The sequence below is a fragment of the Helianthus annuus genome, chromosome 13 (assembly GCF_002127325.2).
Source record: "Helianthus annuus cultivar XRQ/B chromosome 13, HanXRQr2.0-SUNRISE, whole genome shotgun sequence".
In the NCBI taxonomy this organism is placed as follows: domain Eukaryota; kingdom Viridiplantae; phylum Streptophyta; class Magnoliopsida; order Asterales; family Asteraceae; genus Helianthus; species Helianthus annuus.
Window position 1 is genome coordinate 65,774,479 of NC_035445.2, and position 11,344 is coordinate 65,785,822.

Below are 11,344 nucleotides of genomic sequence, written 5' to 3' on the forward strand. Positions count from 1 at the left end.
CCCTAATTAACCCCTTAGGATTAGGCCCACTTGTCGTCACCTGCTTGGGCCGACCCATTGGCCCGAGCCGAACCGGAAATTACGCCAACATTACTAATTCTTTCAACAATTTGGATGTTACTCCTTCCTATTAACCATAATCTTAACTATTAATTTGACTTTATCATCCAGAATTTTTGTTACACTTGACACAAATTTTGATCTTTTTATAGAACCACTCACACACACATATATATATATAGAGAAAGGTTAACATACAAAAAGGCTTATCCTACTTCATGTACGCGACGCGCGTAACCGTAGGATCAGGGCAAAAATCACGCATTGATAACATTATTACGCATGGGATCAGATTTTGGAAGATAATCACGCATGGGGACATTATTACGCACGTTCAGTTGATCAAAACTTGGTGATAATCACGCATGGATCATAATTAAGCACGTTCTATTTTGGTCGTGTACGTTAATGTAGGTTAAGCTGTTTTGTACATTATACTTTCTCTATATATATAATATGTGTGTGCTATACACAAATATTATATCTTTTATATGAACAATGATGAATAAAACCAGCAGTCACAAAAACAATATGTACACATCTTTGCCACATAAACTTTTATCATATTTTGATCTGGAAAACAAATAATAACAATAACTAATAAGCTCAATCACCAATACATAAGTTAATAACTTCTAGAACTTGGCACATATATATATTTTAAACATCATAAAATATATGAAAACTAAATTACACATCTCTATAATTGCAAAAATCAACATAGCAGATCAAATTTTAAAAATATTTTGCTATTATTTAATCATCAATACACTAATTTAAAACAGTTAATTACCAGAAAAAAAAAACTGTCAAGAATTTACAGATTACTTCACTGCAAAAGTCTTTCTCAATTCCCACTATCAGCTATCATCATGATCCCTGTGTGATCTTGTTTTGTAGATCTGTCAAAACTCTTGACACTTTATTCTTCACTCCCAAATCAAAATTAGGTGAGATCATCATGTTAAACTAGAAAAAGTCGAGTGATGATTTGACTGATTTAGACATTCAGTAAAAACTACAGAAGAGAGAGAAATGAAATGGTATATAATCCAATCGAATTTAATATATTATATAAAAGAAAAGTAAAACAAGGTTGAGTAATAACAGATAGGCGGATCCGGGGCGGCAGACGGCTGCCACGGATGGCGCGGGTGGTGGAGGATTGTAATAATAGTAGGGAAAGTAAGGCATAATGGGGTTGGGTGGTTGTGGGGTAGGGTAGTTATTGTTGAATGGTGCTGGTGGTGGGTAGGTGTAGTAAGGACCTTGAGAGGTTGATGGTGGCGGATGATAGTATCCGCCACCACCTGATGTGGGTGGAGTAGGCGGTGGAGGGCAGTTGGTTGTGGGTGGCGAGGGTTTGGGTATGGATGGTGGCGGTGGCGACGGCGGCGGTGGTGGTGGAGAGTATGTGGGTTGGTTGCATGGGTTGTCACAAGCAGCACACATTGTGCATTGGATTTGGTATTTAGAACCAACCCATGTGTTTGATCCAACAACAAGTGAGAGTTTGCATACAATTAGCAACAAGATGATCATGTTAACATTTTGGTTCTTGACCAACATTTTTAGTTACACAACAAGGACAATTGTGTGGTGTGAAATAGGGGGTGATAGAAGGGGGTTGTGTGTATATATATATATATAAATAATATGTGTGCAAATAATGTAATGCAATAGTCAACATAATATAACGGTAATCTGGATATAATGTAATGCAATAGTCCACATAGTTTAACGGTAATCTGAATAATGTTATGTTGTTTTTTATAATAAGTATTTTTATTTATAAAAGTTAAATAATGTTTAGTAGAAAAAGGTAAAAGGAAAGAAAAACACTTTGTTTGTCGACCTCTTTCTTCGTCTTTAAGTATGACGTACAGATGAACTTGTGGTGTGAAAAAAGAAAGTTGAAAAGGAAAAGTACTTCTTTTACACCGAAATTGGATTAAGGGTGTAAGGAGTGGTTAAACACTTTGGAGTGGTAAACCAAAAAACCGACCAATCAGAGTGCGCCATGTCAATCAGTAAAAAATGTTTAAACTTTACTGAAAAGTGTTGGCAATGGTTTAAACATTTGGTGAAGTGGTAAACTTTTTAAATAAAAAAAAGGAAAAAAAATGTGATTGGTTGAGATTGGAATGGACCCCACCCCACACCCCCCCTCTCTCTCTCCTTCCTCCCTTTGCCGCATTGGTGTTGGCTCACCGATTTCCTCACAATTTCGTCAAACACTTAATGTGGCAAAAGGTTGGCAATGGTTTGCCACACTTTACCGAATCGGTAAAGGTGGTTTACCAAAACCACACCGTATGCCCTAAAGCATATTGACCACAAGAATAGTAATTGTGTTTTTTTTAATCATTTACAATATATTTAGTTTAATGCTTCAAATATTCTTTTGATTTAAACATAATCTATGTTTTTTTTAACTGCAAATTTCTTTTATTTTATGTTGTTTATGGAACTTGAATCCAAGACCTTCCTCTTATAAGGTGTTTAAAGATTTTACCTTTGCCAGTGGACCACGATGTTAACACATATATATAGTTCTAATGGTTCAAAATATGCTTGGCTCAAATTGAGTTCCTGTTAGAAGGATTCGTTTAATAAAAGATTATATTTTTTGTTCAAAATAGAGCCTATTCACAATGGGCTTACAAAGGTGGGGTGGTGATGAAGACGTTGACGACAATGATGACGGTATATTGCGAACAAAAAGAACAGGAGATTTAGAAAGGTTATCATGTAAGAGGGTGAAACGCTTGTGACTCAAAAGCCATTGCCAACGTTTAAATACAAATTTTGAAGCGATTGATAGACGTAACAGGGAGCCAAAGAAGGATTTTGATTAAAAGGTCATCGTCAATAGTAAGGCCAAATATTCCGTTGAGTTGTGATAATCCATTTTGACTGATTTTATGGTTTTATAATTTCGATACACTTTGTAATTTAAGATAGAGCTATTAAAACATAGTATAAACAGGCATTGGTGGGCAATGATAGGAAACCCAGTGAAACCTGGGTTAGATCCTTGAGCCAAACGGGTTTTACCGGTAATTTCACTGTCGTGCCTACGGGCGGGTGGGTTACCGGGTTTTCCCCGGAATTGGTGGTGGACTCGGGTTACTCTCAGAGTACTCCGTTTGTCCAGTGGGTGCCCCCAGAGTGCTCGGGATTGAGTTTGTTGGTCGTTAAAAAAACATAGTATAAACGTTTAATTAATCAACATGTTCTATGCATTTATGGTAACTTCAAGTTATTAACTTCTTTTTACGTAAATAACGACTTTACAATACAAAGATATTCTAATGATAAACTTACATATACACATTATTTGGTCCATAACTTGAGAATGAATATGATAAGGTGTTATGTACAATATAACAATTAGAAAAAACAATAAAACAAGAATACAAGATATCATCGCATGCTAAGGTGTTAAGGTACAAATATAACAATTAGAAAAAAAAAACAAGAATACAAGATATCATTAAACTAAAAACAAAATATCAGATCAAATGTTCTAAAGGTAATATTACAACATAGTTTATAATTCGAAAGTCATATCAGAATACATGCTTCGATAGCAAAAACAATAACTACAATAAATCCTAAGCTTGATTCAAAGTTTGTAAATACCCAATTTGGTAGTGCATTGGTCCTAGGTAGCGCCTTTCACCAAAAAAATTACAAGGTGCAATTCGAGCTTGATTCGCTGCGTGTGGTGGTTCTTGGGTTGCAAGGCGCGGATATCAAACCAGGTCACATGCGTTACAGCATTCACATTTCTACTCTATAATTACACCAAAAATTACTAATTTTTCCCTTTTCTTTTCAATTAAATAATACGTTTTATACCTTTATTATTATGTTTCCGTTCTCCTTTACTCACAACTATTTTCAAAATATATTAAAAAATTTAATGAGGTGTAACCGTGTCATCTCAAATATACATGTGAACAATAACATTTTCTCTTTTCTTCACCCACAACCACTTTTTATAATATAAAAAACAAACTCACAAATATTTAATTGAAGGGATGTGAACGTTGTTAAGGCTCCACTAGTCCACGGCTCCCATCTCCCAACATTTTCCTTTCGTTTTCTTATTCATTCCTCTTTTCTAATTATTTCATCTTTTATTTAATTTCTTTTTAATTTATTCTTCAATTATCAGGGTGGAGATACAATAGGAAGTTTATTTGGCTAGAAAGGATAGGAAGTGATCTTGACCATCCATTAAGTTAATCAAGGGCTAAGATTAAATCAGAGAAATTGAAAGGAAGAAAAGAGGCGCGTGAGTTTGTTCAAGGGCATTCTAGTCAATCCAAACCAATAGTTTCTCTCTCCTCCAATTCCCCCCCATTTTTTAAACGTTAATAACTCTTTCATACGACATTATTTTTTTATAAAAATTGCACCAAAAAAACGAGCGTTTTTTTATTTTTAAAACGAGTATACTATTGCTATATTTTTAAAAAAAAAAATTTAAAACCCAGTTGCGTAAAACGCAATAGAAAACCACCAGTTACGTAAAACGCAATGAAAAAAAAAACCTAAAAAATGACATTTTTCTAAAACGCAATGCACAAAAAACACAAAGAAATGACTTATTTGTAAAACGCAATGGCCAGAAAACACACAGAAATGTCTTATTTGTAAAACGCAATGGCCAGAAAACACATAAAAATGTGTTTTACCTAAAACGCAATGCACCAAAAACACAAAGAAATGACTTATTTGTAAAACGCAATGGCCAGAAAACACACAGAAATTTCTTATTTGTAAAACGCAATGGCCAGAAAACACATAAAAAAGTGTTTTACCTAAAACGCAATGCACAAAAAACACAAAGAAATGTCTTATATGTAAAACGCAATGGCCAGAAAACACTTAAAAATGACTCATTCTAAAACGCAATGGAACGCAATGGACTGAAAACACCTAAAAAATGTGTTTTACCTAAATGAGCCAATTTATGGAAAATTAATTTTTCTGATGCGTTTTTAGTACAGCAATTTGGACCCCGCCAGGGGCTGCCGCCCCTGGGACCCCGCTACCGGGGGCTGCCGCCCCCGGACCCCCGCAAAGATCGTAAAACGCAATGACTAAATCAAAAACCCAGATCATGAAAATGAAATTAAAGAATTTCTTACATGGATCGAAGCCGATTTCTTCATCAATTGACAAATTTTGAATGATATAAACACTTATTAACGCTCGAATCAAACGAATCGAGTGATTATCTCCAAAATCATCGGAAAAAACGAGATTTTTTTATGAAATTAAACTGGGTTTTCTTCAAAAAAAGCTGAAGAACACGTTGATCGGGTTCTGAATCATTGATTGGTGATGAAAATCGCACTATAATGTAGTGATTATTGAGATAGAAAGTGAAGAAATAGTTGAAGATGGTGGGTTTTGAAAATGGTGGGTTTTTGAATTTACTGGGTTTTGAAAAAGGAAGAAGAAGGAGTTGGATTGACTAAAATACCCTTTCACTTTATTTTAAAATTTGCCACATATCATAATCCTATAACTTCCTATCCTTCTTAGCGAAAATTAACTTACTATTTGATCTTTTCCCCAATTATCATTCTCATTTTATTTTCATCTTTAAGACTATCATTTAATCATTTTATTTTCATCTTTAAGACTATACTTAGTGGTGTGACGCCTCAGTCACCTCACCGTACCCACATTAACCATGAGTGTTATGGGCTCCTCAGCAAACCAATGGGGAGTGTGAAAGAGAAAAAAATGGGCCCATTAAATATCAACGAATTAATCACACTTTTTTGTTTTGTTTTGTTTTTTTTTTATTATTTAGTTACAGCACTACATGTTTGTGAATGATGTTTATACCCTAGTACATATTTGGTAGTGACCTCACAATACCATTTTTTTTAAACCATTACAATCACTCTTACAGAATTATGTGAAGTTAACTTTTAGGAAGTGGTGAAGAGTTTAAATCATGCAATGCGTAGCTATTTAAAAGTAGGTTACTTATTGTTGTCTTTTTTTTTACCTTATCACATTAGGGTTTACACTGCACTAAATTGTTGTTCTAGCCTTCTGCGTTTGAATGATAAAAAGAGCCATTTGAAAAGGGTTAGCTTCTATTTATGTCCTTTTGCATTCAACATACAATTATGGCCTTTTAAGTGCTCTACATTTCATGTCAGCGGCGCAGGATAGAAGGGGCCGGGAGGGAGGGGGGGCTTGAACCCCTGAACTTTTCGCTCAGTAGTGTCCGGTATGTAGTTTTCGTATATAATTTTTTAGGTATATACGTTTTCGACTCCTCGATCGGAAATCTCAAGCATCGCCACTGTTTCATGTCACACAATGTTCATAGTTAAGATATTTAAAAACCAAAATAAAATCTTCTACCAAGAATATCGCCAAGCTAGCAGATCAGCGATCTTGAAATGAACATGTTGGATAACAAGTCAAACGGGTTGTTTAGAGACATTCTTTTTGGGTATTGGCTTTTTATTTGTTTTTCGTGTTCATTTATTGTTAGCCAACACATAAGTTGATGGCATAAAAAATTGTTTTTGACGATTCTCAACCCACTTGAACTTATCTAATGTGTCGAGAATTTCCACTGCATAAAAAATTACTCTAGTAGAGTAATTTTGACTTCTGTAGAGTAATTTTGTTAGCATTTAGTTATGGGGTTTAGCTTTATGGTTTAGTTTTTAGTTGGGGGGGGGGGGGTGGGGTTAGTGTAATTTTGATAATTACCCTACACGACCAAAATTACTCTACATGGTTGGGGGGGGGGGGGTTTGGGGGGGGGGGTTTGGGGGGGGGTTTGGGGGGGGGGTAGTGTAATTTTGATAATTACCTTACAATTTTTGATAATTACCCTACACGACCAAAATTACTCTACATGAACTTTTACAATGGTTTAGGTTTTTTTGGGGGTGGGGGGGGGGGGGGGGGTTAGTGTAATTTTGATAATTACCCTACAATTTTGATAATTACCATACACGACCAAAATTACTCTACATGAACTTTTACAAAATTACTCTACAGAAGCTCAAAATTACTCTACTAGAGTAATTTTGAAGTTGCTGATAATTACCAAAATGTCACCGCCACTTTTTTGACTTTTCATTCAATTCGTACATTTCGTACGTTTACTTCATTTTCACGGGAACTTAACTCTATATTTCATAGCTAGGTGTCTAGATTAGACACTAGTATATTACACGGATAGAATGAAATGTATATTAAATAATTGTTAATGTGGATTTGAGCATTATAAAATGATACTTCGAGATAAAATTTGATTGATTTTTTTTTTAATAAACTGATGCAGGAGCAATTTACCCGACAAATGGACCAAATCAATTTCGCAACCAGTGGGTGACCTTTATGGTAGGTGATGGAATTGAAGGTGCCGATATATTGGACATAAGTCAAGACCTATGTAGCACGGGAACGAGTACGGGACTAGGGTACGGGAACGATACGGATACGGGAAACAGCAAAACTCAAAAATTTAAGATACGGGTACGGCAAAGGTACGGCAAAAAAAAATGTATTTGTCCATATAATGTGGTACAACCTTAAACTTTGTGCTATTTTTATAAACTTAAAAGTTTATAGACCAAATGTAAACTAGTCAAGATAGAGGGGTTAAATGGAGAAAAAAACAAACTTTTTAATGAACTCTTTCTTAAAAGTTAGTGCTAAAAGTGTTATAAAAAAATCCAGAGGGTGTAAAGTAACAAAAAGACAAAAAATTATTAAAAACCCTACAAAAAGAATGATGAAACGCCGCTACCCATTCTTCTCGTCTTCCGGCATCAGCGACTAAAGAATCTTCCAACAGCAGCAGCGACTAAAGAATGACCAGAGCTGCAGTTGCTCCGGCGAGATATTCCAACAACAATGGATACGTTTGGCTGCCGTCCTCGAAACATTTGGTTGTCGTCCCCCGATTTCAGGATACGTTTTGGAAACGTCCCCAGCTGTCCCCGCGGCGTTTCCGACCCAAACCGTCCCCGGGACGAGTACTAGAGGCTCATAGCCGTCCCCGTGCTTCATAGGTCAAGACAATATAATATTAGTGTGATTATATGTATTTTAATTACACAGCATTGCATAATTATGTAATATGCCTTATTTTCATAACAATTATAACGTTGTGTGATTAGGTATACCCTTTTACATAGTTACTTACCATTACGTAATTACATTATATGCCTTATTATGACAACCATTATAACGTTGCATGATTATGTATATCCTTGATACGTGATTATATTAACCGGTACGTAAAGAGTCCTTTAACCAGGTCACTCTTGGTGTGGGGCGAAGGAGACGGTCGTCGATGACGGAGATGGTTCACAGATTTTCACGATTTTCCAGCATTAATAGATTGAAGAAGAAGGTGTTAATATATCAACATTAATAGATCGAAGAAGAAGGTGTTAATATATTCTAGTTTGGACTTTTGTTTTTTCAAATGGTCCCACATAAACATATGTTTATTCATATTTCAATAATTATAAAAGAATAAACTATATGGAATTTTTAAGGGGGTGGTAGTGATAGAAACTATTGGTGACGGTAGTGGAATGTGGAATGGTGTAATGGTGGGTTGTGTTGGGTTTTGTAATGGCAGAGTGGTGGTGGCCACCTGTTGTACAGGGGTTGTGAAGGTTGTAGTCGGCGGTGGTTAAAGGTAGCGGTGTTCAGAATTCGATTTGGATTTTTAAAATTCGAAATTCGATTCGATTCGAATTCGATTAATCAGGTCCGAATTCGAATTGATTTGTATTCGAGTCCAGTAATCGAATTCGAATCGAATACGAATTTATGATTTTTCAATTCGATTAGATTCGAAATTCGAATTCAATTTGTATATAATTTTTTAATACATATACACATACATATAACTTCTAAACTTGACCAAAGCATGAACTACATCCATAAGTGATAAGTTTATTATTCATAACATTACTAAACCTAACAACAAATAGCTCATACTACTTATTTCTAATTTTTACATAACTTTAGTCGCCACCAGTATCCAACCTATCTTCTAAGTTTTGATGTTTTGACATATAGATGGTTAATTAATTTTGCAGATTATTATATTTTATGTTGAATATAATTAGTTTGTAGTAGTTTTAAAAAATGAAAGTAAAATAATTTATTGTTTATGGTGAATTTGAATTAAATCGAATTTATTTGTATTCGGTTCGAATTCGAGTTTTAGATAGTAATCAAATCGAATCGAATACTAATACACGTAAAAAAATAAAAATTCAAAAAATTTAATTCGAGTAATTCGAAATCGTTATTTGATTCGATGAACACCTCTAGTTAAAGGAAGGGATGGTGGTGGTGGCTTTAGAGAGAGAGAGATAGATGACCTCTCTTGGATCTCTGGGTTTTAAACTTTTATTAAAAAAAATCCAACGCATAAGGTTAAAGAGAAAAGTAGTGGTGGTGACAGGTGTTGTTGGCGGCAATTAGTGGAGGTGATGGTGGTGCTATGCTGTTGTGGTGGTGGAGTGTGTGTGTGGGGAGGGGTATAATTTTTTTAATGTTACTTTTTATTTAAAAAATAAAAACTAATAAAATTAAAAAAAACAAAAATATAAAAAGTCCAAAATACCTCTAACTTCATGTTACATTTTAACTAGGTTAGCGAATTGGACGCAAATGACAAACCTCATGGTGTTAAGTTGCAAAAAAAAAAAAAAAAAAAAAAAAAAAAAAAAAAAAAAACAACTTTTTTTGGATGGAACAAACAAATTTACCTAAACCTCAAGGACGATTTTGACGTTTTACTCTTTCAAAAATGTAAAAAGTTAATTTTAAAATTTAAATAAGTAGTCTATTATGTGTAAAATGACTAAAATACCCTTTATTTAATTTAATCAAGTTTGTAAAATGAACATACACGGTTAACCATTTGGAATGTTATGCTTTCTAGGGTTTTTTTTACATATTTCCCATTCAATGTCTTTATTACATATTTACCCAACTCACAAAATCAATTACATATTTCCCATTTCTTTTAAAATACCTAATTTATTTCTAATAGATTCAACTTCTTAATAGATAGTGCCATTACATTTTCTAAATTTATATTTTATGTTGCAGAATATCTTATGTTGACCAATTTCACACATGAAGAAGATTGTAACTTAGTACTCTATTAAAGTTTTTTTTTTCTCTGTTAGTTTGTCGTCTAGGGTCATGTTTCGATGATCAATGTTGGAATGCTAAGCTGATTGGTTTATAATTGGGATTTGGATAATCGATTGAATGTTGTTTTATTGTAGCTTGGATTTGAAGGAAAAGATGATTTGAGTTTTACAAAAGTTGGGTGTTATACTTCGTGCACGAGAACTCAACTGTTGTAAATTGCTAAACTGTAATGCAATTTAGTCATCCCATAATGTAATAGATTAAGTTTCAGTTTTCTTTATTTGTTTACACACCACAAGAGCAGAACACTCTGACGTAACACTCAGTGGAACGAAAACCCGGGTGGGCTTTAGAATCGAACTAACAACCTCACACAAGGTCTAGTTCAAATCTTTCATTGTCTATATCCACCCCATATAACACAAATAAGATTTGAACTTGAGTCTTTATTGAAAAACCTAATCCTCTTACACCGTTCTATGTTAAAATTGTGATTACAACCAAACCTTAAGACCAAACTTAACTCGTATATTTACCAAATATGGGTTCTTCAAACTACTACATGGTGGAATTATATTTATTTATTTGTTTGTTTTGTATTTAACTAACACATTATATATATATATATATATATTTTACATTTTATGCACTCATACGCGCGACTTCTCCCCCGTACAGTACAGCATGATGTCTTCCCAAGGCATCATGCCGAGGGAATATCATTTTAACCAGTTAAAAATACTTTTCTTTAACAACCTATTATACTTTATTATTATATTTTTAAGTTTCTTTTTAGACAACCCATTTCAAGTAGAAAAACTAAGCCAACATTAACATTTGATTCATCATCGATCTCGATATCAAATTCAAAGTTAAAGTTTGTTTATATTTGATAAGTTAAAGTTTGTTTATATTGATTATTTAACAAACCAACAAACATGACTTTTTTTATATATTTTTTTAACAACCTATTATTCTTCTTTTTATTGCTTATCATCGGTCTGGATATCAAATTCAAAGTTTGTTTACATTTGATTATTTATTTAATAAACCAACAAACATGACTTTTTTTTATATTTAACTAAACGAACACATA

At 33.9% G+C, this 11,344-nt stretch overlaps 1 protein-coding gene across 1 annotated transcript; it reads right to left on the bottom strand.

Moving 5' to 3' along the window:
• Positions 1–1,122: 1,122 nt before the first annotated feature.
• Positions 1,123–1,629, bottom strand: LOC118485771 (leucine-rich repeat extensin-like protein 3). The gene has a single exon (XM_035982215.1). It carries the CDS (start codon positions 1,627–1,629, stop codon positions 1,123–1,125), a length of 507 nt encoding a protein of 168 aa, XP_035838108.1.
• Positions 1,630–11,344: the final 9,715 nt, after the last annotated feature.

Bases quoted from the DNA above. Each gene is read 5' to 3' on its own strand.
- LOC118485771 (XM_035982215.1), bottom strand. From the start codon at position 1,629: ATGTTGGTCAAGAACCAAAATGTTAACATGATCATCTTGTTGCTAATT.